The following is a 27,359-nucleotide window of genomic DNA, read 5'->3' on the forward strand; positions in this document are numbered from 1 at the left end:
ACTTACATCCACGGCATCCATGGAACAATAATCACAAATGGTTTTGTTTTGTTTTTCCTTTGAAGGCTCTTCCTGAAGAGCACACAGGATCAATTTCTCAGACCCGTATGTAAAGCTCACTGCTTTTCCCCCGGTCTCACTGCATTTCCCCGGTAACTTTCTCCCCAACAAAGTCCTGCTTTCAGCTCCAATACTGTTTCAGCAAACTTCCAAACTCTCCTAATCGTCCCTTAACTCTAAGTGATAGCTGTCTATTCCTTTTTTTTTTTCTCCCCCAACCCCTCTTGAGGAATAACATCAACCTACCCCTATTATGAAAAAAGAAAAAAAAGAAAATTGCCGAGGCGCTCGAGGAGCCAAAGAAGACAGTTGCAACACATGGCAGGCTCTGGGAGATTACAAAAAAAAAAAAAACCTAAGAACAAAAAGCGACTCGGTGGCCGGCAGATGCTGCGATCGATCGCTGTCCTTCTACACCTCCGTCCAGGTAGCCGTGCACCAGCCCCACACGGCGCGGACAACCTGTACACACTCCACGCCAACTGGCAAGTCGGAAACTCCCATGGTACCTTTCCCTTCGGCTTCTCCAACACAGAGAAGACTTGACCGCTCTAGAATCCGCTCCACTTCTTCCCTCCTCGCCCTAAAAGTACAACTTCTTCTCCAGAGAATAACTTTTTCCCCAGAGCACCCATTTTTTTTTCTCCCCCCTCTCATCCCTGAGGGACTCCGAGGAGGACAGGGAGGAGGGCTTTAGGGAAAGAGGTCGCCCGGGGGCGCCCGATGCTGCCCCGCCACCACTAGGCCACAGCCACGCCGCACTCACCCCCAAACTACATAGTTGGTCTTCACATTCTTGGGCCAGGAGAACTCCCCGAAGATCACTTCATCCCCCTTGACCACGATCTCCTTCTTCTGGATGTTGTACTGTCGCAGGACGCTGAGCACGTCCGCCATCTTCGCCCCCCTCGCTGCTGCCGCCGCCGCCGCCGCGGGCCCCGGGCCCCGCCGTCGCCGCCGCGCCTGCCGCCTCCTTCCCCCGTCGCCTCGCCCTCTTCCCCCCGCCGCCGCCGCCGCCGCCGCGAACCAACAGCCGCCACACTCAACAGCCGGCCGCGTCTACGACAGCAGCACGGGCAGAAGCCACCCAGGCCGCCGAGGACCCCGCGCTATATAAGGCAAGGCCCCGCCGCGGGCTGCCCGCGGAGAACGCCTGACTGACCCACGCTCCGCCGGGGCCGCGGGCCGCCGCCAGGGGGCGCCGTGGCCGCCCGAGCACACGCGCCACCCAGACGCCCGCGGGGCGCGCCGCCGACTTCGGGAAACGGGGAGCGGGCCTCGGCGCTCCGCGTGTGCGGCGCCCTAGCGGAACCGGGCCCCGGTGCGGTCTCAAGGCTCGCACGGGGCGAGCGACAGGTGCGCGCGCACCTGCTGGGCGCTTCCGCGCTTTTCAATCCCAGAGCGCGCGCCGCCGCCGGGTGATTTAAACTTTCCCTGCGCCAGGCTCCGCTTCCCTCCCTTGAACCCCAGGACTACCTTTCTGTCTGCATCGGAGCCCCACCGCACTCTGCGACATAGGTCCCCATGGTCAGGAACAGCTCCTAGGGAAAGCTGGAGCTTTGAAATGTGGACGTTTTCAAGTTTAGGCTGGATTTTAATAAGGGGTGTATTTGCAAAGAGGAAAAGAAGAGTTAGGTGGAGGACAATTCTTGCCCCGTTTGTTAGTCTCTGGTCTCCTAACATCGTTTGATTGGTAGACAGAATAAAATTAATCAGAGAAAAAGCTGAAAGCATCCCAACGCGTCGACGAAGGACCATTCATTGTTGACTCGTCCCCCTCCTTTCCTTGGAAACAACTTTTTCCATCCCCTCAGCTTCTCCCGGGTAATCACAAAAAAAGCCTCAAGTGATTTCAGGTTATGAATGGAAGAAATACTCCTTCAGAAACCTCAAGCTGTGAATTAGAACACTTTTTCAGACGAACAGACTTTTAAGTGGTACTCAAAAGGCTTACCGGTGCCTTTATGATTATGGGAACCTAGAAATCAATTCTGCATACTATTCATGGCCTGTGTACTTTAAACATATACTTCAAGCCTAATATTTCTTTTTCACTCTTTGTGAGAAGGAGGCACACTTTGTTACTTATAAAAACAAATACTTTGGTCTGTTTTTTTTTGGGGGGGGGGACTTTTGTTATGTGTGACAAAGTGTAATTTGGGTATAGAAAGAAGTATGAGGTTAAAAAAATGTCTGCTCCACAAATGTCTTTCTCCCGTCAATGTGTCTCAGAACCTCACTGCAAATGCAGGTTATAAAGAACTGACTGTGCTTGTCTGTCCCTTTCACATCTCTGAACTTATGCCTATATCACAGCATCCAGTATTTCCTTGTCCCCTTTGTTTGCTTCTCTACCTCCTAGGAGATGAACCGACTGTATGACATGAGATGAACCGACTGTATGACATGTAGTATATATTGGTCATATGTACTATACTTGGTACAGTGACAGCTCCTAGAACGATGTTGTAGTAAGTGAAAAGATAAAGGCTCCAAGTAAAGTCTGGGTAATAAATGCATAGGTAGGTTTCATGGAGTTAAGAGAGTCAACAATAGTTTTTATGAATTTTAATTCATATACAAATCATTTCCAACCAATTTCTCTTTTTGATTAATTTATGTTTTTAAGGTTAATGATCCTTAAACTCAACGTTGTAAGATACATGGTTAGTAATTTATAGTGTATAGCAGTTAAAGCACGGAAGTTCTACTTTGTTTTTGTTATATAAATTCCCTTAAATTGTCCCTCTCATGTTAAGTCAAGAAGGTCAAAATCTAATAAAAGATAATAGTAGTTGTAGAACTAAAGATTCGGGAAAGTAACTAAAAATTATATTCAAAATAGTTTTATTGCTGGGCAGTGGTGGCGCATGCCTTTAATCCCAGAACTTGGGAGGCAGAGGCAGGCGGATTTCTGAGTTCAAGACCAGCCTGGTCTACACAGTGAGTTCCAGGACACCCAGGGCTACACAGAGAAACCCCTGTCTTGAAAAAAACAAACAAACAAAAAAAAATTTTTGTTTTATCACGGGCAAAGCTGTGCACTTCATAGGGACACATGAACATTGGTAGGAACCAAGAGCTCTCCAATTGGACTTAAGACCTACTCAACAAGAGGGACACCATGCCTGGTCCAGAAGACCTAGCTAACTTCCCGTGCTAGGAAAGTAATGGATCTTGAAGGAGAACCTACAACCTCCATTTTACTAAATCAGCATACTCCCTGACTACATTCTAAATATTTATCCTTTGCCCACAAACAAATGTAATTCTCACCACTCTTCAAAAGTTTTTCTCTTTGCAACAACTGATCAAATGCAGAGTTGTGGAGCTGAGCCCTAACAGACACATCTACAACACAACCCCTGCACATAAGGCTCAGGGATCATTTCCAAAGGGGGGGGGGGGTGAAAAGATTGAAGGAGTCAAAAGAACAGGAACGTTGCTAGGAGACCATGTCTTCTAGAAACATCAGAGAAGCTACACCCATGAAGTCTCACTAACATGGCTGCCTAAATATGACCTGAACAAGAAAAGAGACCAGTGGACATCCTAAAGTGGGAGGGAGAATGCTCATGGGACCTCAACCCTAGACAAAGAACTCAGGCAGCAAGGAATGCTGAAAGAGGGTGATATAGTCTTCCCCATGGAGAAGCACAACTGGTTATCCAAGGCAAATGGTCAGTCCTGAAAGCATACAGATACATATGTGTGTGTGTGTGTGTGTGTGTGTTTGTGTGTGTGTGTGTGTGTGTGTGTGTGTGGTGTGTGCCTGAGCAGATTGCATGTATATATTTAGAATTGTGCATATGTAACAACAATTGGAGAAAAAGAGGTCATGAATTTGGAAGAGCAGAGGAGGGGTTCTTGGAAGCATCTAGGGAAGGGAAGGGGAAATAATATATACTTACATTATAATCTCAAAAAATTAAAAAGTAACCTGTGCATATCTGTAATCATGAACACCAGAATTCCCAACAATTCTTAGTTTAAGGTTTATTGATAGAATACCTAACCAGCTTCCGGAAAGTATCCCATTTTCTTCTTAACCTGGAAATTATGGATATACTAAATGTAGATAGATAGATTGATTGATTGATAGATCTTTGTATAGTCATTGAATCCTGGTAAATCTTTTTGCTTGCTGTATCCCTAGTGTCTCTCTTTCCAAAGGCTGTGGAGCTTGGACCTCACAATGTCTCACACTTTACCTTTTTTGCGTGTTAGTAACCACAGAAACATCTTCTGTGTTTCTCATGGTTAACAGCTCACTTATTTTTAACACAAAAGAATATTTCATTCTCTAGATGTGCTATGAGTCAATCATTACAAACCAGAGGATGTCTTGGTGACTTGCAAGCTTTGTCAGCTTTGAGGCTGAGTCAGTCATATCGCTATCTTGGTCCAGGTTTTAGTTTGGGTTCAAGTTTTAAACTCCTTATGTAAATACCAAGACGTCAGATTGCTAGGTCAAACAATAAAAGAATGCTTAATTTTCTAAAAATTTCCAAATTATTTCCCAATGTGAGAGTATCATTTTTATTGATATCAACAATGGGTGAAAGTTCCTGTTAACCATATCTATACCAGTGCTGAATAGCGTCAACAACTATGGTCAGTCTAGTAGTCTAGTAGGTATGTATTTCTCTCTCTCTCTCTCCTCTCTCTCTCTCTCTCTCTCTCTCTCCCCCCCCCTCTCTCTCTCCCTCTCTCTCTCCCTCTCTCTCTCCCCCCCCTCCCCACCCCCCACCTGGGTATCCTGGATCTCACCCTGAAGACCAGACTGGCCTCAAACTCAGAAAGATCTGATAGGCTTTGCCTATATCTCTGCCTCCACCTTCTGAGTACTAGGATTAAAGGTGTGCAACCCAGCCATGCCTGCAGCCGCCACCACCAGCAGTACCACCACCAGCAGCACCAGCAGCAGCAGCACCACCACCACCACTACTCAGCAAGGGGAAAGGAAATATTATCAAAGAAACACTACCAATAAAACACAGTAACAGGCCAGTTACTACACAGAACAACCCTGTCTCAACAAACACAAACAAACAAACCCTGCTGCACTCTTTGTCCATTAGAGCTCCGAGCACATGAGTTATTGTCTTCATTCCTATTCTGATAATTCCAACACCCCTGCCAAATCTATGTGATATTCTGTTCTGACTTTATTGTGTTTTAGTTGTGTTTGATAAACCTTATAAATCTTTTCTTGGTAGCTGGACACAATGCACCAGCGAAAGGGAATGGGTGTCAGGCCTTGAAACGTGCCAATAAGTTACAGGGAAGGGAATCCATTGTACAGTCAGATCACCAGCAGTCAGTCTCCAAAGTGGGCTTGTGGTGCTGAGTGAGGACGATGCCCACTCTCCTCAGTCTCAGGGAGGCATTCTCAGTGAGAATGGCATGGACTTGTGTGGATCTCCACGTAGAAGGAAGGATACAAATGACTGCAATTCGCTATTGTCTCATAGGTCGGGTAGCATCTGGCAAACTTCCAGCAGTCCAGAGCTAACTGGTTAGGTTTTCTATTCTTTGTTTCTTTCTTTTTTTTTTTTTTTTCCAGAAAAAGCCTTGCCAAGAACAGAGTTCTCTGTTATATTTCAAAATTATCTTTTCTCTGCCCCTTCCAGAGTGGCCAGGGCTACATACACAGAGAAACCCAGTCTTGAAAAAAAAAAAACAAAAAAAAAAAAACTATAAAACTGATATCTATTTTACCATTTCATTTGTCAACTGCGGTTATATATTTTATTTATATATATTAAAATATTATGAGCACATGTATTCATATTCATATATGGAGTTTTTGTTTTGTTTTGTTCTTTGAGGCAAAATTTCTCTGTATGGCCCTGAATGTACTTGAATTTACTCTGTAGACCAGGTGCCTCTGCCTCCTGAGTGCTGAGATTAAAGGCATGTGCTAGTATTCCAGCCTGAAATTTAAAAATAATACAGAAATTACAGAAATAAATAATAATGACTTAGAAAAACAACTTAGGAGATTTAGAAACCTTAAATTGAAATAAATTTAACATTGACCCTATTTAAAACACAACTTTCTGTTGGCATCATTTTTTACATGTTATAAAATTTAAAGAATAAATCATACCAGAAGTTTCTCTTTCACCTTGAAATTAAGGCCATGTTTTCTTGTAACAATGGTAACAAAGGCTATTCAATAAATAAACTTTACAAGGTTTGCAAAGCAAACACAAAAAGTTTACCACCACTTTTTATCCACTAGGTATTCTGTCTTACTTGGACTGCATATTCCTAAATGAGGACACAACAACTGGATGTGTTTGCTTGCTCATCAGTTAATCTTTATAAGTTTCCCAGAAAAATAAAACAGAAACAGAGCAAGAGGAAAGAGCTTCAAGCAAATATAAAATGGCCAGTGTGTAAGGTTAACTGTGGTTTCCCCTCAAGGGGGAAAGAAAGTTTGATGGAAAAATACCCGTTATAAAATGCACACATGAGAGTGTAATTGTGTTTGTTCCGTTATTGTTCTTTCAATTCTTGGAGATAAGTTCTCACTGTGAAGCTCTCACTGTCCTGGAACTTGCTATGCAGTCCAAGCTGGCTCTGGAGTGTTATTATAGCTAATTTAAAGAATGGATTCTTGGGCTCTACCAACTTTGTCTAGCTATGCCATGGGGGGAAAAACAGCGTTTCAGTAACCTTTAAAAATAGGAATATAAAAGAGGGTGTCTCGCACCTCAGTAAGACGTTCTTTCTCTTTGCTTTTGTTGTTCCTGCTTCTTTGATACAAGGTTGTAATGTAACTCGGGCTGCCTGTGGGCTAGCTCTGTGGCTGAGACTGACCTCATACACCCAAGTTTCCCAACTTCCTGAGAGCTGAGTGGGATTTCAGGCGTGTGACAGTTTACCTAGTTTGATGACCCCTGAAGATTGAACCGGAGACTCCAGGCCAGCACTTAACCACCAGAGCTCCACTTCCAACCCCAGTATTCTCTAGTTCTTTCTTTTAGACCACTTTTAGACCAAACTGTGCAATTTCCACATGAAAGGGGTTTCCCCCTTTTTATTCTAAAGCATTTCTTTTTGTTTGTTTGTTTTTCGAGACAGGATTTCCCTTTATAGCCCTGGCTGTCCTGGAACTCACTCTATAGACCAGGCTGGCCTCAAACTCAGAAATCTGCCTGTCTCTGCCTCCCGACTCCCAAGTGCTGGGATTGAAGGCATGTGCCACCACTGCCCAGCCTAAAGCATTTCTTGAAGGGACAATCTGGTTGAAAGTATGACAATGACTATTGTCGTTCACACTGAGCCTTGATAAATCTGGTACGTACAGAGCTACGTACACAGCTAAGCAGATGAATGAACATTATAATGTGAACATTGGGGGCAAGTGGGTTTTGACAAAGAAGAGGCAGTTTTCAATTGAAACAACCTTGAGAACACACTTCCTAAAGATAGTCCGTGTGTAGCATAGATCCCTGAAATATGCCAAAGTATACCTGTCACCAAACCCAAGTTGGACAAACCCAGTTCTGAGCAGATGAGATTAAACACAGCACAGAAAAAGACAAAACTAGTGAGGATGTCTTTGAATAATTCTTTTTCTTTTTAAAGCTTTTTGAGACAGTGTGACGGCTTTGTGTAACCTCGGAACTGTCGTAGAACTAGCTCTGTAGCCAGGCTGGCCTCAAACTCACAGAGATCTGCCAGTCTCTGATTGCTGGGATTAAAGGTGTGCATTTGAATAATTCTTAAGAGAGACTCAAGGCATATTTGATCCAAAGAAGATCTTCTGACCCTCTTACATCCGGCTCAAAGATAAATACCTCTGCCTGACCTCTCCCTATACATTCTTCATGTCATAGGTAACCCGACAGGCAAACAAACCACTGAAAGGCTACTCAGTTGCAAAAACAGTGGAATTTGGATTAGCTAACAGCGAGATCCTAAGAGACTTTATTCCCAGAAATATGAAATGAACCCTTTCTATGCACAGCCTTGACAGAATACTGGAGTTTCATTTGCAACCTAACTCTCCGTAAACTTACTTCTCGGCTTTGAGCCAGAAGGCCTCAGTCAAGAGAACACACAGACATCAGGTGCCTGAACTAGCCAATTGAGTTTCCTGATCAGCTGCAAGGGTCTCTACCGAATCTGCCTAAAAGCTGCTGCTGCTGCTGCTGCTGCTTCTTCTTCTTCTTCTTCTTCTTCTTCTTCTTCTTCTTCTTCTTCTTCTTCTTCTTCTTCTTCTTCTTCTTCTTCTTCTTCTTCTTCTTCTTCTTCTTCTTCTTCTTCTTCTTCTTCTTCTTCTTCTGCCAATGGCTTACAAACCAAGACCGTCAGGAACATACAGTGGAAGAAGCAATCTAGCATAGGCCTTGAACCTCTCCGCTGTGATGAGGGGGCCAGGCTGCAAAGCTACTCATCTGCTGATCAGAATGGCTGTTTAACCAGCCACATGACTCTTTGGTTTAAATATGTGTGATAGCAAGGACCCTCTGAGTGAATGTGTGCTGTTGACGTAGGTACAGCCCTGTCAAAGACTCCTGTGCCTCAGGCCTGTGGGAAAATAGTAACCTCTCCCTCTCCCTCTTCCCAGGTGAGGCTCAAAGGGCTAACAAAGCCTTCCTGGTCCAGGCAGGAGCAGATGTTCATGTGTATGCAGAAATTGTCCACCATTGCTTTCTCCCCACCCCCACACTATGATTATGGCCCGAAGGCTGCTCCTCTACAGAGTGTGCCTCCGTGTTCAGCTGTATGTAATTACCCCTCCTCCTTGTTTGTCTGTATGCAATAGCACCGCCTCCTTGTTCAGCTGCATGCAATAGCCAGCTTCCCCATTCGACTGTCTATAATAAACATGCTGCACTTTGTGGATGCTTTGTTTTTGAGATTGGATGGCCCATCCTAGCTTTGCTGCACATCTCTATGTCTGTCCTTTCTTCACTGCCTTGCTGCCTCAGGCAGATCTATCCCTAGAACCTGGCTAGATGTTAGAAACATGGTTGTTCCTGTCTGAAAGCGTGCTAAAATTTGGCCCATGGTGTAACAGTGGTAAGCAGTAGCGAAACCTTTAACAGGCAGTTTGTTCCTTATAAGGAATTACTGCTGACCCTCTGGAAAGTGATTCCAGTTGTGAAGCGCTTTATCTCTTATCTGGGAATGCTGTTTTTGTTATCACCCAGGAAACCAGTGGACTAACGTGTCAGTTTGCAAACACAATGAAAAGTGCAGACCTCTCGGAGTTCTGAACTAAAAACATGTATTTGTAGAAGGTTAACTGATAAATGGTAGAAGATTTGTGGTCTACAGATGGTCTCTGCCATTTTCTCTTGCTGTCTTTTTTTTTTCTTTCCATTTTTTATTAGTTATTTAGCTCATTTACATTTCCAATGCTATACCAAAAGTCCTCCATACCCACCCACCCCCAATCCCCTACCCGCCCACTCCCCCTTTTTGGCCCTGGCGTTCCCCTGTTCTGGGGCATATAAAGTTTGCCTGTCCAATGGGCCTCTCTTTCCAGTGATGGCCTACTAGGCCATCTTTTGATACATATGCAACTAGAGTCAAGAGCTCCGGGGTACTGGTTAGTTCATAATGTTGTTCCACCTATAGGGTTGCAGATCCCTTTAGCTCCTTGGGTACTTTCTCTAGCTCCTCCATTGGGAGCCCTGTGATGCATCCATTAGCTGACTGTGAGCATCCACTTCTGTGTTTGCTAGGCCCCGGCATAGTCTCACAAGAGACACCTACATCTGGGTCCTTTCAATAAAATCTTGCTAGTGTATGCAATGGTGTCAGCGTTTGGATGCTGATTATGGGGTGGATCCCTGGATATGGCAGTCTCTACATGGTCCATCCTTTCATCTCAGCTCCAAACTTTGTCTCTGTAACTCCTTCCAAGGGTGTTTTGTTCCCACTTCTAAGGAGGGGCATAGTATCCACACTTCAGTCTTCATTTTTCTTGAGTTTCATGTGTTTAGGAAATTGTATCTTATATCTTGGGTATCCTAGGGTTTGGGCTAATATCCACTTATCAGTGAGTACATATTGTGTGAGTTCCTTTGTGAATGTGTTACCTCACTCAGGATGATGCCCTCCAGGTCCATCCATTTGGCTAGGAATTTCATAAATTCATTCTTTTTAATAGCTGAGTAGTACTCCATTGTGTAAATGTACCACATTTTCTGTATCCATTCCTCTGTTGAGGGGCATCTGGGTTCTTTCCAGCTTCTGGCTATTATAAATAAGGCTGCTATGAACATAGTGGAGCATGTGTCCTTCTTACCAGTTGGGGCATCTTCTGGATATATGCCCAGGAGAGGTATTGCTGGATCCTCCGGTAGTACTATGTCCAATTTTCTGAGGAACCGCCAGACGGATTTCCAGAGTGGTTGTACAAGCCTGCAATCCCACCAACAATGGAGGAGTGTTCCTCTTTCTCCACATCCTCGCCAGCATCTGCTGTCACCTGAATTTTTATTCTTAGACATTCTGACTGGTGTGAGGTGGAATCTCAGGGTTGTTTTGATTTGCATTTCCCTGATGATTAAGGATGTTGAACATTTTTTCAGGTGCTTCTCTGCCATTCGGTATTCCTCAGGTGAGAATTCTTTGTTCAGTTCTGAGCCCCATTTTTTAATGGGGTTATTTGATTTTCTGAAGTCCACCTTCTTGAGTTCTTTATATATGTTGGATATTAGTCCCCTATCTGATTTAGGATAGGTAAAGATCCTTTCCCAATCTGTTGGTGGTCTCTTTGTCTTATTGACGGTGTCTTTTGCCTTGCAGAAACTTTGGAGTTTCATTAGGTCCCATTTGTCAATTCTCGATCTTACAGCACAAACCATTGCTGTTCTGTTCAGGAATTTTTCCCCTGTGCCCATATCTTCAAGGCTTTTCCCCACTTTCTCCTCTATAAGTTTCAGTGTCTCTGGTTTTATGTGAAGTTCTTTGATCCATTTAGATTTGACCTTAGTACAAGGAGATAAGTATGGATCGATTCGCATTCTTCTACATGATAACAACCAGTTGTGCCAGCACCAATTGTTGAAAATGCTGTCTTTCTTCCACTGGATGGTTTTAGCTCCCTTGTCGAAGATCAAGTGACCATAGGTGTGTGGGTTCATTTCTGGGTCTTCAATTCTATTCCATTAGTCTACTTGTCTGTCTCTATACCAGTACCATGCAGTTTTTACCACAATTGCTCTGTAGTAAAGCTTTAGGTCAGGCATGGTGATTCCACCAGAGGTTCTTTTATCCTTGAGAAGACTTTTTGCTATCCTAGGTTTTTTGTTATTCCAGATGAATTTGCAAATTGCTCCTTCTAATTCGTTGAAGAATTGAGTTGGAATTTTGATGGGGATTGCATTGAATCTGTAGATTGCTTTTGGCAAGATAGCCATTTTTACAATATTGATCCTGCCAATCCATGAGCATGGGAGATCTTTCCATCTTCTGAGATCTTCTTTAATTTCTTTCTTCAGAGACTTGAAGTTTTTATCATACAGATCTTTCACTTCCTTAGTTAGAGTCACGCCGAGATATTTTATATTATTTGTGACTATTGAGAAGGGTGTTGTTTCCCTAATTTCTTTCTCAGCCTGTTTATTCTTTGTGTAGAGAAAGGCCATTGACTTGTTTGAGTTAATTTTATATCCAGCTACTTCACCGAAGCTGTTTATCAGGTTTAGGAGTTCTCTGGTGGAATTTTTAGGGTCACTTATATATACTATCATATCATCTGCAAAAAGTGATATTTTGACTTCCTCCTTTCCAATTTGTATCCCCTTGATCTCCTTTTGTTGTCGAATTGCTCTGGCTAATACTTCAAGTACTATGTTGAAAAGGTAGGGAGAAAGTTGGCAGCCTTGTCTAGTCCCTGATTTTAGTGGGATTGCTTCCAGCTTCTCTCCATTTACTTTGATATTGGCTACTGGTTTGCTGTAGATTGCTTTTATCATGTTTAGGTATGGGCCTTGAATTCCTGATCTTTCCAGAACTTTTATCATGAATGGGTGTTGGATCTTGTCAAATGCTTTTTCTGCATCTAACGAGATGATCATGTGGTTTTTGTCTTTGAGTTTGTTTATATAGTGGATTACATTGATGGATTTTCGTATATTAAACCATCCCTGCATCCCTGGAATGAAACCTACTTGGTCAGGATGGATGATTGCTTTAATATGTTCTTGGATTCGGTTAGCGAGAATTTTATTGAGGATTTTTGCATCGATATTCATAAGAGAAATTGGTCTGAAGTTCTCTATCTTTGTTGGATCTTTCTGTGGCTTAGGTATCAGAGTAATAGTGGCTTCATAAAATGAGTTGGGTAGAGTACCTTCTACTTCTATCTTGTGAAAAAGTTTGTGCAGAACTGGAATTAGATCTTCTTTGAAGGTCTGATAGAACTCTGCACTAAACCCATCTGGTCCTGGGCTTTTTTTGGCTGGGAGACTATTTATAACTGCTTCTATTTCTTTAGGGGATATGGGACTGTTTAGAAGGTCAACTTGATCCTGATTCAACTTTGGTATCTGGTATCTGTCCAGAAATTTGTCCATTTCGTCCAGGTTTTCCAGTTTTGTTGAGTATAGCCTTTTGTAGAAGGATCTGATGGTGTTTTGGATTTCTTCAGGATCTGTTGTTATGTCTCCCTTTTCAGTTCTGATTTTGTTAATTAGGATTTTGTCTCTGTGCCCTCTAGTGAGTCTAGCTAAGGGTTTATCTATCTTGTTGATTTTCTCAAAGAACCAACTCCTTGTTTGGTTAATTCTTTGAATAGTTCTTCTTGTTTCCACTTGGTTGATTTCACCCCTGAGTTTGATTATTTCCTGCCGTCTACTCCTCTTGGGTGAATTTGCTTCCTTTTTTTCTAGAGCTTTTAGATGTGTTGTCAAGCTGCTAGTATGTGCTCTCTCCCGTTTCTTCTTGGAGGCACTCAGAGCTATGAGTTTCCCTCTTAGAAATGCTTTCATTGTGTCCCAAAGGTTTGGGTACGTTGTGGCTTCATTTTCATTAAACTCTAAAAAGTCTTTAATTTCTTTCTTTATTCCTTCCTTGACCAAGGTATCATTGAGAAGAGAGTTGTTCAGTTTCCACGTGAGTGTTGGCTTTCTGTTATTTTTTTTGTTATTGAAGATCAGCCTTAGTGCATGGTGATCTGATAGGATACATGGGACAATTTCAATATTTTTGTATCTGTTGAGGCCTGTTTTGTGACCTATTATGTGGTCAATTTTAAAGAAGGTACCATGAGGTGCTGAGAAGAAGGTATATCCTTTTGTTTTAGGATAAAATGTTCTGTAGATATCTGTCAGATTCATTTGTTTCATCACTTCTGTTAGTTTCAGTGTGTCCCTGTTTAGTTTCTGTTTCCATGATCTGTCCATTGGTGAAAGTGGTGTGTTGAAGTCTCCCACTATTATTGTGTGAGGTGCAATGTGTGCTTTGAGCTTTACTAAAGTTTCTTTAATGAATGTGGCTGCCCTTCTATTTGGAGCATAGATATTCAGAATTGAGAGTTCCTCTTGGAGGATTTTACCTTTGATGAGAACGAAGTGCCCCTCCTTGTCTTTTTTGATGACTTTGGGTTGGAAGTCAATCTTATCAGATATTAGGATGGCTACTCCAGCTTGTTTCTTCATACCATTTGCTTGGAAAATTGTTTTCCAGCCTTTTATTCTGAGGTAGTGTCTATCTTTTTCTCTGAGATGTGTCTCCTGTAAACAGCAAAATGTTGGGTCTTGTTTGTGTAGCCAATTTGTTAGTCTATGTCTTTTTATTGGGGAGTTGAGACCATTGATGTTAAGAGATATTAAGGAAAAGTAATTGTTGCTTCCTGTTATTTTTGTTGTTAAAGTTGGCATTCTGTTCTTGTGGCTGTCTTCTTTTAGGTTTGTTGAGGGATTACCTTCTTGTTTTTTCTAGGGCATTGTTCCCGTTCTTGTATTGGTTTTTTTCTGTTATTAACCTTTGAAGGGCTGGATTCGTGGAGAGATAATGTGTGAATTTGGTTTTGTCGTGGAATACTTTGGTTTCTCCATCTATGGTAATTGAGAGTTTGGCTGGGTATAGTAGCCTGGGCTGGAATTTGTGTTCTCTTAGTGTCTGTATAACATCTGTCCAGGCTCTTCTGGCTTTCATAGTCTCTGGTGAAAAATCTGGTGTAATTCTGATAGGCTTGCCTTTGTATGTTACTTGACCTTTTTCCCTTACTGCTTTTAGTATTCTATCTTTATTTAGTGCATTTGTTGTTCTGATTATTATGTGTCGGGAGCAATTTCTTTTCTGGTCCAGTCTATTTGGAGTTCCGTAGGCTTCTTGTATGTTCATAGGTATCTCTTTCTTTATATTTGGGAAGTTTTCTTCAATAATTTTGTTGAAGATGTTTGCTGGTCCTTTGAGTTGAAAATCTTCATTCTCATCCACTCCTATTATCCGTAGGTTTGGTCTTCTCATTGTGTCCTGGATTTCCTGGATATTTTGAGTTAGGATCTTTTTGCATTTTCCATTTTCTTTGATTGTTGTGCCGATGTTCTCTATGGAATCTTCTGCACCTGAGATTCTCTCTTCCATCTCTTGTATTCTGTTGCTGATGCTCAAATCTATGGTTCCAGATTTCTTTCCTAGGGTTTCTATCTCCAGTGTTGCCTCACTTTGAGTTTTCTTTATTGTGTCTACTTCCCTTTTTAGGTCTAGTATGGTTTTGTTCATTTCCATCACCTGTTTGTATGTTTTTTCCTCTTTTTCTGTAAGGACTTCTACCTGTTTGATTGTGTTTTCCTGTTTTTCTTTAAGGACTTGTAACACTTTAGCAGTGTTCTCCTGTATTTCTTTAAGTGATTTATTAAAGTCCTTCTTGATGTCCTCTACCATCATCATGAGATATGCTTTTAAATCTAGGTCTAGGTTTTCGGGTGTGTTGGGGTGCCCTGGACTGGGCGAAGTGGGAGTGCTGGGTTCTGATGATGGTGAGTGGTCTTGGTTCCTGTTAGTAGGATTCCTACGTTTACCTTTAGCCATCTGGTAATCTCTGGAGTTAGTAGTTATAGTTGACTCTGTTTAGAGATTGTTCTTCTGGTGATTCTGTTACCGTCTCTCAGCAGACCTGGGAGACAGATTCTCTCCTCTGAGTTTCAGTGCTCAGAGCACTCTCTGCTGGCAAGCTCTCTTACAGGGAAGGTGCGCAGATATCTTGTTTTTGGACCTCCTCCTGGTCGAAGAAGAAGGCCCAAAACAGGGCCTCTCTCAGAAGCTGTGTTGCTTTGGCAGTTCCCAGAAGCTGTCAGCTTCTGTGGTGCAGACTCTCACCTGTGCAGACTAAATTCTTAAGGTCCAGGGAGTCCTGGAACCAAGATGGTGACCGCTGCTCCTGAGGCTGAGGCCGCCTCCCGAGCCAGGCGGACACCTGTCCTCTGGTCCGGACGGTGGCCGGCTGTCTGCAGCCCGCCAAGGGTGCTGCCTCAGCGGCTCTCTCTCTTGCTGTCTTAACTCTTACTTTTCTTCTTTCCTTCCTTCCTTCTTTCCTTCTTTCATTTGTTTGGAAACAATCCCCTAAAAATGGGGTGGGGGGAGTATTCTTAATCTTCAGACCATACAAAATATACCACAAATGGTATTTGACCAATTTGGGGCTTTGACTCTTGTTTTTGGTGTATACTTACTAAATAGGGTATGTTGGGTCCACTTACTGTGTGCTATCCAGCATAGGCCATGAACCTATCATGTGCCTATGTCAACAGGAAGACCTATTGTATATACCTACTAACATCTCCATAAGAGGATGTTACCTCGGACTTGCTCAATTTGGATTTATGAGCTAAGAATATAACTCAGTTAGCAGAGCTTTCCCCTGGCTAGCAGAGTCCTCCCATGGCTAGCAGAGTCCTCCCCTAGTGTGATCACATCTCAGGGTTGCATCCTCAGTCCAGCACAAGCAGGGACGAGTGGCAACTCCAGCACTCAGGAAGCAGAGGTACAAGATCACAAGTTCAAGGGCATCACTGAAGCCACCATCGGTCCCTGTCTTTATTGATCAATCAGTTAATCAATACAATTTGAGATATGCGTTACATTATTTGGGGAAACATTATAATTTCAGCTTTGGTCTGAGTTTGTTGGTGGCATGGTCTCTGTGGGGTGACGTGTAGAAGTGATAGAACATTTAGGGAGACCTGTGGCCTCCATATGCTCATTCACAGATTCTTGTTTGATTTCTAAAATTATTTTAAAGTGTTAAAGCTATTCTTTTCCTAAATATTGTACAAAAAAAGAGGAGCTGGTTAGCATACTTAAGTGTTAGAACATATATGTAATAATTGTTCATTTGTCAGCACCAAAAATAGATTTTGCAAAAGGAAAAAAAAAGAGGATAGATTTGGCCCACAGAATTATTGTTTTCTGTCTCTAGAAGGTATGAATGAATAAAGACATAGATGAAGGTGAAACTGTAATTGGAAATGAAGTAAGAGCTCCAGTGGCTATATTTAGCTGTTTGAACTGCCTTGTTTTATCTTGTTCCATAAAGTCAAAGTGTGTTTTGAGCTGACTGTTGATGGTGTCAAATTATTTAACAGGAAAACATTATGGTCAGGTTGCTTTTGCCAGTTCAGATGCTCACAGGAGAGGAGGTAGAGGGCCTCCGATGCCCTATTCAATTTACCCTTGACAGAAAATAGCTGGACAGGTTTTTGGCTCATATCTGACCCTTTTAAGATAGTGGTGGGTTGATAACGTTGGGATCAAAGGGACGTATAATCAACTGTTTCATTATTCTTTTTTTTTTTAAGAGTGTTTTGGTGTGTGTGTGTGTGTGTGTGTGTGTGTGTGTGTGTGTGAATTCTCAGTTCCATTCTTCTCAAAAGACAAATTGTCCATCATTAATGAGAGACACATTTCCTTTGGAAAACCAGAGTAGTGTGGCTATTGCATCTGTGGCCTCAGGGATCACTTGAATTAAAGACACAGTTCAGCAAGTGATTAGCCTTAGCAAGTTTTTAGTCCTTTGGTACTTTCTCTTCGTTGTACATAAAATGAGGATAAAAACACACTTTCTTCCTAGGAGTGCTAGGGAAGTTGAGTGAAAAGAGTACTTGAGCCAGGCAGTGATGGTACACACCTTTAATCCCAGCATTGGGAAGGCAGAAACAGTGGGGATCTCTGTGAGTTTGAAGCCAGTCTGGTCTACAAAGTGAGTTCCAGAATAGTCACGGCCATACAGAGAAACCATGTCTCAAAAAAAAAAAAAAAAAAAAAAAAAAAAAGTATGTGAATGTGTTCTCAAAAGTCTACATGTTAGAAGTTAATTCTCAATATGTCCACATCCTCTTTGCCCCACACATTCGTTCTTGTTTCTTGCCTTCTGCTACAGACAATACAGCAAGGAGCTCCTTGCCAAATGCCAGTGCCTCAATACTGAACATAGCCTATAAAAAGGTGAGAAATGAACTTTTTTTTTCCATAACTTATCCTGATATAAACAGACTATGGTAACTCAAAATACTCTAAAATACCATATTGTCTATTAAACAAGTTTTTATATGATTACCACTCAAATGTAGCATCTAATACATTTATAAATATAAATTCTTTTTCTCTTTCAGTACCAGCAAGTGCCTTTGTCTTCAAAGAAATGCTTTTCTTTCCATCGTTTAATCTATGTTCTCCTATGAGGAATCCCAAGAATAGGGTAAAAGGTACAATTTAAATAAGCAGAGAACTTTTAAAGTTCCTATTTATTATTAGTGTGTGTATTGTACATGTGCATGATGTGTATGTTGGGGGAGCATGTGTATGCCATGGCACTCTTGTGCAAATCAGAGGAAAATTGTCAGGAGTTGGTTTCTCTCCTTCTATGTCAGGTTCTAGAGGCCAAACTCCGCTTGTCAGGTTTACATAGGAAGCGCCTCCACCTGCTGAGTCACCTCACTTGCCCAAGAAATGTTTTACTTTAGTTAAAAATTCCACTCGAGTCAATGTCGTAACTCAAAAAGGGTAGGGATGGTAAGACGGAGACAGAAGAGAGAGGAACAGATAATAGCAGGGGTGGGTAGGTGGGGGATTGCATTCCAAATGAAGAGAGCAGTGTATTCTGTCGGTGTATGCGTGTGCTCTTTATATGCCTTTTGTGGGTGTGCCCTTGTGTTTGCCCATGTGTGTGCCTGTGTGTGTATGTGCCCATATGTGTGAGTGTGCACCAGTGTGGGTATGGGTGTGTATGTGTGTAGGCCAGAGATAAATGTGGATGCTTTCCGTTTTTACCCTTTACCTTAGTTTTTGAAAGTCTCTAACTCCGTCTGGAACTCAGTGATTCAACAAGACCACCCAGCAGTGAGCTCTGGAGAGCTCCTGTCTCTGCTTTCCCAGTGTAGGATTACACTGTAATCCAAGCCTAGCCTTTTACACGTCAACCACACACACACCTCACATCCTCGTGCTGTCTCTGATTATCATAGAGTCATTAACGCTAACTGGGAGAACATTCCTTGAAGGAGAAACCTGAAAAATATGTACATTATTATACAAACAGGCCTTTAAGGCCACAGCAGCCATCTACACTCATGGAGGGCCACACCCTGTTGGCCCTGTTCTAGGGGCGAGAGCCATGTCATCCCACCCATACCAAGGTCAGGCCATACTAAATGGGCATCTCCCCAAACCAGTGCAGATCAGCGTCTCTGGGTTGCATTCACCAGTCTCATTTATTAGGATGGAAGTATTAAATCTCTTGCACACTAGATTGTGATTGTGTTCATTAACTTCTCTAGAGGTTTGGAATGTTTTTGTTTTGTTTTGCTTGTTTTGTTTTTTGGGGTTTTCAAGACAGGGTTTCTCTATGTAGCCCTGGCTATCCTGGAACTCACTCTGTAGACCAGGCTGGCCTCGAACTCAGAAATCCGCCTGCCTCTGCCTCCCAAGTGCTGGGATTAAAGGCATGAGCCACCACTGCCTGGCTGAGGTTTGGAGTGTTAGGACAAACTTGTAGAGAAAAGTAACTATGGACTTAGTATGTAAATACTTTGGAAGAAAGCAATATAAAAAAATGTTCTAGTTCTACATGTATCTGTTTTAAACGAAGTCCATGAGTTTGTATATTTGTGGAATTTGGAGATAAAGCTCTTGAGATTCCTAAGATCTTCAGAGTAAGTCATGTTGTCCCCCTATCACCTACCGTCCCACCCCAGTAGAACTGGTAGCTTTGTAAGAGCAGGAAGTAAAACTTGGCCTGGCCCAAGGATGCTCAGATGTTTGATATGCTTGTGTTGGAGTTCGTCAAAAGACCCTCACTCACAAAGACCACAGAGACCACCATCGCTGCAAACCGCATGAAGATTTTTATTATTCCAACATGTTAGGGACCTTCCTCTCAGCACGCAGGCCAGAGGAGAGACCCAGAACAAAGAAAGAACATACTTTTTATACCTTGTAAGGGGCTGATTTGGGCAACAGGGTAGCTGGCTTATTCTCATTGGTGTAGCAAGTAACTTTTTCAGGCATTGGTTGGTTTGCATAGTGACTACCTCTGGCCTAGTGACTCACTTTTCTTGTCCCCATGGTGGGTTATTATGATTTGGTCAGCAAAGCAGTAGTACATTTTGAACTTACGGGTCAGCTATTAACGTCACAGCTATTAACGTAACAGCTATCAACAAGGTCAGGGGGGTTTGTGGTTTTTTTTCTCAGAATTCAGTGTGGGGCGGGGTAGCAGGATTTCTCTGGGAGCTGCTATCTTGTTATAGTTATTTTTCTGAGAACAGCACATTTTGTTTTGGCAACTGTAGACTCAGTCATTTTGACTGCCATGGTTCTGAAAGTCCCTTCAGAGGGGAAGGGGCTAGGTGATCTTGAACTTATTTTGGATTCTACACTTGAGTATGTTAAAACACTTAAGGAGGTCCTTTCCACATGTTGGCCAGCACCATCCTTATAAGACAAACAAATTTCTACTTACTACGAAGTTCCTATCCTCGGATATTTTGTTTTAGCAACAGAATATGGGCTAGGAAGGAAAACTGAAATTTTTTCATTTCTTTGAGAAATTACAGTCGATACTTTATTGTATGGTGTCCTTTGAATACAGGACTCTGTGTGCTTGTCTCTGTGTGTGTGTCTGTGTGTGTTAGCTTGCTGTTTTGCTTATTTCACTTAACTTTTTTTTTCTTTTGTTGTTTTTTTATTTTTTAAACTGAATTGTTGAGTAGCTCAGCATGGCTTGCCTAGCACTAATTGTACTTCTATGGATCACTGTTCTAACGTGCTGCAAGAAATATCAGGTATGTGAAAGGGTTGAACACAGATGGCTTGAGTTCTCCTGGAATGACTAGTAGTTGAAGTCAAGGCAAATCAATTAAAGTCTTAAAGATTCCTGAATAGCACTTACCTACCCAAGAAATGAGAGGAGAAAAAAGTAAGGTGCACAGCAGAACCCAGTTTACTGGCTTATTTGTTCTTCAAAATATATTTTTAAATAAGAAAGCATAGACAATTCATGTTTGTTCTCAAAACCCAGTTTATTAAAAGGAAGTATAAGGATGAGTTTTATTTCAAACCAGATTAAATCAATATTATTCCATATGAATAACTTGGAGTGCACTTCTCTGCCCACTGTCCTCTGTTCCTACCTTATCTGGCTAATACTATTCTTAAAGCTCTGGCTAGAAGTTCCTTCCTCTAACCAGGCACGGTGGCACACAGCACTCAGGAGGCAGGGGCAGGCAGGTGGCTGAGTCTGAGGCCAGCCTGTTTTACAGAGCCAATTCCAGGACATGAAGACCTACACAGAGAAACCTTGTTGCAAAGAAACCAAATTAATTAATTAAAAATAATCTGAAGAAGTTACTTCCATAATAATACTTCAAATAATATAAAGAAAATATACTAGAGTATAGCTCCTGAAGTTCTCAAAATCAGTCCATACTATTCACTTTCCAACTTATGTCATCTTCATTTTTCCATTTTCATACAAGTGCTTTGACATACTATGCACATAAAACTTGCTCTATGCAGGAACAAGCATTTTGACCTATACGGAATTTCACTGTTTAGTGGTGAGGAACAGAATATTCAAGCAGCTAATACCCAGACTGTATATTACTCTAGAACTTGGTTGTGCAGCCACAACCACTGAAACAGACACCTGGGATGGCTAAGGACTTGGTTAGGATTTCTAACTCCCAAACATGATCCTTCAGTCAGTCAGTGGCTGGTCTATTTTCCACCTTCATGCATTCAACTTATAATCACAAACACCCAAGGCCTTTCTTTTTCTTCTTCATGAAAGGCCTGTCCTTTTCCCTGGTCTGCCTTGAAGTCTGCTTCAAAATACAAGTTTTAGTAGCTGATTTCCTTGCTGTACATAGCATTAAATAGATGTCTTGTTTGATCTCGTTTGGATGGTCTTCATTTGATTTCACAGTGGTGATGCAGGTTTTGAGAAATGTAGGCTTTCCCTTGGTCCAATTGCTTGACCCAGGGTTCTAACATGCCAGACTCTCATAGCCGTCAAAAAGGTCAAGCTGGGTCAGTGGCTCTGAGTTCAAGTTGGCTATCTTAGCATAGTGAGAATTAAACCCTTGGACTCACACGGGGGTATGCGAAGCAGAATCAGGCTCTGTTGAGAATTATTACAGAAGAGTGTGATATTTGGGGAAAGCATAAGAAACTCCTGAGAGTAAGGAGGAGGTTCTAAGAAAGAAAAGGAAAAAAAAAAAAAAAGAAAAAGAAAAAGAAAAAGAAACAGAAGACATCGAATTTCTTTGTCTGGGCTTTCTATACGGTAATGGCAGAAACTCAAAGTAATCTTTGCTGGCATTAGTTTATTGTCTGGGCTATCAGATGCTGAAGCAGGTGTTAGCAGCCTTATTTATAATAGCCAGAAGCTGGAAAGAACCCAGATGTCCCTCAACAGAAGAATGGATACAGAAAATGTGGTACATTTACACAATGGAGTACTACTCAGCTATTAAAAACAATGGATTTATGAAATTATTGGACAAATGGATGTATCTGGAGGATATCATCCTTAGTGAGGTAACCCAATCACAAAAGAAGTCATTAGATACGTACTCACTGATAAGTGGATATTTGCCCAGAAACATAGAACAACTAAGATACAATTTGCAAAACACAAGAAAATCAAGAAGAGGGAAGACCAATGGGTGGATACTTCATTCCTCCTTAGAATAGGGAGCAAAATACCCAGAAAGGAGTTACAGAGACAAAGTTTGGAGCTAAGACAAAAGGATGGACTATCCAGAGACTACCCCACCTGGGGATCCATCCCATAATCAGTCACCAAACCCAGACACTATTGCACAATGCCAGAAAGATTTTGCTGCAGGGACCCTGTTATAGCTGTCTCGTATGAGGCTATTCCAGTGCCTGGAAAATACAGAAATGGATGCTCACAGTCATCTATAAGATGGAACACAGGGTCTCCAATGGAGAAGCTAGAAAAAGCACCCAAGGAGCTGAAGGGGCCTGCAACCCTATAGGTGGAACAACAATATGACCTAACCAGTACCCCCAGAGCTCGTATCTCTAGCTGCATTTGTAGCAGAAGATGGCCTAGTCGGCCATCACTGGGAAGAGAGGCCCCTTGGTATTGCAAACTTTAAATGCCCCAATACAGGGGAATGCCAGGGCCAAGAAGCGGGAGTGGGTGGGTAGGGCAGCAGGGCAGAGGGAGGATATAGGGAACTTTTGGGATAGCATTTGAAATGTATATAAAGAAAATATCTAATAAAAAATAAGTAAACGAGAGAAAAAAAAAGAAGCTGAAGCAAAGGAGGGTCCACTTGTTCTCTCTGCATGACTCCCTGGCCCAAGCAGGGAGATGACTCTGAGCTGTCCACAAGCTGCCCACCCAGTCCATTCCTCTGTCCAGTCATTCCTAATGAGTTTTGTAACTGACCTTGGGTGTCAGCAAATGTTGCTACCTCTGACCTTGCAAGGATCTCTCTGGCCAGTAAGGACTCTGTTCAGTTTGTTCTCACACTCGCATGACCAGCTTGTAGCTTTGTTATATCAGAGAGTTAACTCTTATCTCAGCCCCCAGAGCACACGCAGTCTCTTTTTGTTACCTCTTATTTAGCTCCTTGTCTTTAGGATGCTCTTGGTGGTCTCCTAGCCTGCAGTGTCTGATTAGCAGTATTAGTTATTTACAGTTTAGTTTATTGTGGTTAATTATATCAGAAGCAAGGCCGCTGTGCCCTGTTTAGCCTTAACTGTCGACACAGAGTCACCTGAGAGGAGATGTCACTGCTGGGGATTGCCTAGATCAGGTTGATTTTTGACAGTTCTGTGTGGGATTATCATGCTGTAGAAGGGCCCAGCCTTCCCTTAAAGACTATGATCTTGAAATCAACCCTTTCCATCTCCGTGTTCCTTTTTGGTAACAGTGTTTTATCCCTTCAGGGGAGTCAACTTAGAACAATATAGAAGGGTAGAGGTGGTGACTTACATATTCCTCAAGGGCTTGGAAGGATTTGTAAGGAAACAAGGAACTGTGGTCACTGGCCCAGAGTCCTGTCCTTCCTCATATCTGTCTACCTTGGTTATCATACTCTACTATAAGCCCTGATCTTATTCATCTTTCTCACTTTGCTGTATTAACTAGTTGTTGTTGTTGTTGTTACTGTTTTTTTCATTTTGTTCTGTTTTTTGGTTTTTTTTTCTAGACCAGGTTTCTCTATATAATTCTGGCCAGGAACTCACTCTGTAGACCTGACTGGCCTCAAACTCACAGAGATCTGCCGGCCTTTGCCTCCCAAATACTGGGTTTAAAGCTATGGGCCACTGTACCTGGCTTCTCGTAATCTTCCTTTTAACCCCAGCCAAACTACAATATACGTGAGCAAGTTGCAGGTTTCACCATGGGCATCTTTCCCTTACTGCTTATATTTATTCTTTCATAATCTTGTACATGTGAACAAGATATCTTGAACATATCTTCCCCAAAGTCCCTCTTCACTTTCTCCTCAGACACTTCCAACACATCTTCTCTACCCTCCATGTCCTCTCCTTTGTTTGCATAACCCACTGAGTGTACTTACTGCTGCCTGTTGGAAGGCTGACTAATCTTGTTGGCTTGATATTGTGCAAGGTAACCATAACAGTAGTATAGGTAACTGTCATAACAGTGTAGGTAACCATAGCTACAGTATAGGTAACTCGCTTCGGTGTAGGTAACCATAGCGGAGGTGAGTTTATGAATACAGTAGTCAATCGATGCTCAGAAGACAGCAGAGTACTCCTCCCTATCTTCCGACTCTTTTCATCCATCCCCCTTCTGAGCCTTGAGTCGGGGGTTGATTAAGATGCTCCATTTAGGGTTGAACACTGACTATGTTACTTACTCTTAGCACTTTGACTAGTTGTGTGTCTCTACTAACTGAGGACGACTTCAGAGAGTTTTTTTCTGGTTAAGGCATATTCTGAGGGCATATTAATCTATGTCTAGGAGGCATTGGCTGACCTGTGCATTCAGCAAGAGAAATAGTGTTAGGTTCCTCCCTAAGAGACATGATCCAAGACCTCCCAGGCCATGGAACTGATTAGATTTACAGTGCCAAGTATGAAATCCTCCCAGTGGAGCAAACCTCAAATCTAATCCATTGGTTATCTTCACAACCTTTATACCACTATTGTACCAGTGACACATCCTGCTTGTCAGATGGGTAGTATAGAATGTAGGGTTCACAGCTAGCTAATACTGTTTAGTTGTGGTCCATATATGAAATAAGTTGATATAAGTTTTTGTTTATTCATTTTGTAGAGTGGGAAACTGGATCCAGAACTGGCGTATGCCAGGCACATGCTGTGCCATGAAACATTAATTCCAGACAAAAGTAATTATTATTTTTGTACATTGTTAATGTGGTTTGACTAGGAAAGACACCCATAGTCTTATATGTTTGGATAATTGGCAGTATTAGGAGATGCAGCCTTGTTGGAGTAGGTATGACCTTGTTAGGGGAAGTTTGTCACTGTGGGGACAAGCTTTGATGTCTCCGGTGCTCAAGTCCAGCCTGGAGAAGGTTGACTGCATGACCCGTTTGGGTGATCAGATATATGACTAAAACGATCCATCTCAGGGTAGATTATATATATATGAGATATATATATTATGTAATATATATATAATATGATATATATGTAATATATATGATAGATCATATATATCATGTATATATCACATATATATGTGATATAGCCACTCTTCCCTATATGGTATGAAATTGTGTGCCTCTCATACAAGCAGATGCACACTCTAAGGGGTGATAAGACAAGGAACCAACTCTGAGACTTCTGAGAGTTGAGAGTCCTTAGTGGGACTCTGAAGTTAGCCATCTTCCTCTCTGTGGTATGGGGAAGCACGCCTTGCTGATAACTGGGGTCTGCCTCACAAGGAAAACAGCACCATGGGGAAAGTGGTGCATGAGCTAGAGATATATTGCAGTTTCTAAGAGGAGAGTGTTTGAGACCAGTTCCTAAGCAGGCTGCGGAAGCTGTTGAATGGTGTTTTCTGTAAACAATAAGTCATAAATGGAAGCAAAGCAGAGAGATCTACACAAGAAGAATTTGCTATTGTTAAGGGGGAATACAACAAAAACAAACATGTAGGACCTATTCTGTGCTTTAATCTTTGATTTAGATGTGAAAATATAGAAAAAAGAGGATGAAATGGAGGTGTGTGTGTGTGTGTGTGTGTGTGTGTGTGTGTGTGTGTAGATACTCAAGTACTCATGGAGGGTCAGAAGAAGACACCACGTCTCCTGGAGCTGGAAATACAGCCCATGAGATACCGTACATCAGTTCTGGGAACTGAGCCCTTGTCATAGGAATTCTGATCATTGAAGATTCAAGCAGGCAACTGGACAGAGGGAGGAACTCCATTTTGTTACTTTTACGGGCCTGGGCCATAGCTTATGCAGCCCCTTATAATTTTGTCGCACAGATTTTGTAGGCTAGGTAACAGTGTGACCACCTGAGTGTACTGTCTGAGTCCCATGCTCACGGAGCATAATTTTCATCATAGTTAAACATGTTTACAGGAACAGACAGTTCTGAAAAAAATTTTTTTTCAGTTAGTAATGAAAAACATTCCTTTCTTAGCAAACAGGATCTGGAGCAGGCAGTGTGACCTTCAGCCAGACGGTTGTGGCAATCATTTCTCGAGGCAGCGTCTTGCAAGTGTTTGCTTTCCCAAAATAAGAGGCAGGGGCTTTAAACAAGCACCCAACACAATAGAGTAAATCTTTAACATTCTACTTTTTACTTAATCCCACAGTTTTAAAGCAAAGATGCCTACTAGACTACCACCATCAGAGCAGTAATTAGATTTTGTTAGGTGCATCTGTAACATATATATTTCCTTCTTCAGTATGAAGCAAGGGAGCACAGTACAGGTTAGCTTAAAGTGATGAATCCTTGGGATACTTTGGGACCAATGGGAAGAATCCCACGGTGAAGGGGGAGGAAGGGAGGCAGATGTGGCAGAAGTGAGCCTCAAGTCTGACCTTTAACTTAGACGAAAGGCCACTCCATGACTCACCGTGAAGATAGGAATCTTGATAACATGCTGGAAGCTAGAATAAACAGGAAGAACTGGGCATTTAAACTGCATGAATTGGGGGGAAAGGCTTTTTTTTTAAAAATACTATTGCCGGGCAGTGGTGGCGCATGCCTTTAATCCCAGCACTTGGGAGGCAGAGGCAGGCAGATTTCTGAGTTCGAAGCCAGCCTGGTCTACAAAGTGAGTTCCAGGACAGCCAGGGATATGCAGAGAGAAACCCTGTCTCAAAAAAAAAAAACAAACAAAAACAAAAACAAAACAAAGCAAAACAAAAATAGCATTTAAAAACTAAACCTTTTCCTGGGTAAATTTTTGTGCAATCCAGTAAGAACAAAATGTACTTAGTTGTTCTTATTCTTCTTGGGGGGAAAGACAACCAACAAGCAATAAATATATATACAAATATATCAAGTCAGTCAGTGACAAATGCCCTGAAGGATAAAGCAGGATAAAAACTGTGACTAGTAAAAAAATAAAAATTAAAAAAATTTAAAAATAATAATAAGGGCTGGAGAGATGGCTAAGAGGTTAAGAGCACTGACTGCTCTTCCAGAGGTCCTAAGTTCAAATCCCAGCAACCACATGCCAAACAAACAAATCTAAAAGAACAAAAACACAACAACAAAAACATACAGGATCTACATTTTCCAATCTGGATATGGCCTATTTCTTGTCTGCTGGGATGTGGCACAGCCAAAGCAGAGATGCCCTCCTCCCAACACTCACCCCTTACCACTCA

The 27,359-nt window shown here is 42.1% G+C and overlaps 1 protein-coding gene and 1 long non-coding RNA gene across 4 annotated transcripts in view; one reads left to right on the plus strand and one right to left on the minus strand.

Annotated features, from left to right (window-relative positions):
* Cdc73 (cell division cycle 73, Paf1/RNA polymerase II complex component) overlaps positions 1-1,226 on the minus strand; it is a 99,618-nt gene extending 98,392 nt beyond the window's left edge. For 2 of the 3 annotated variants that reach the window (XM_006529366.3, XM_006529365.2), the window contains exon 1: positions 827-1,221. In XM_006529366.3, the coding sequence (XP_006529429.1) occupies positions 827-957 (131 nt within the window). In that variant the 5' untranslated portion in view covers positions 958-1,221. Of the gene's footprint in view, positions 1-826 lie in introns of all 3 variants that reach the window. The other variant, NM_145991.2, reaches the window with a different exon arrangement.
* A 16,189-nt stretch (positions 1,227-17,415) lies between these two features.
* Gm38658 lies at positions 17,416-20,312 on the plus strand. The gene is made up of 3 exons (XR_878588.2): positions 17,416-17,481; positions 17,649-17,741; positions 20,247-20,312. It is a non-coding gene; the product is annotated as a predicted gene, 38658 (long non-coding RNA).
* The last annotated feature ends 7,047 nt before the right edge of the window (positions 20,313-27,359 follow it).

The sequence above is a fragment of the Mus musculus genome, chromosome 1 (assembly GCF_000001635.26).
Source record: "Mus musculus strain C57BL/6J chromosome 1, GRCm38.p6 C57BL/6J".
Lineage (NCBI taxonomy): Eukaryota > Metazoa > Chordata > Mammalia > Rodentia > Muridae > Mus > Mus musculus.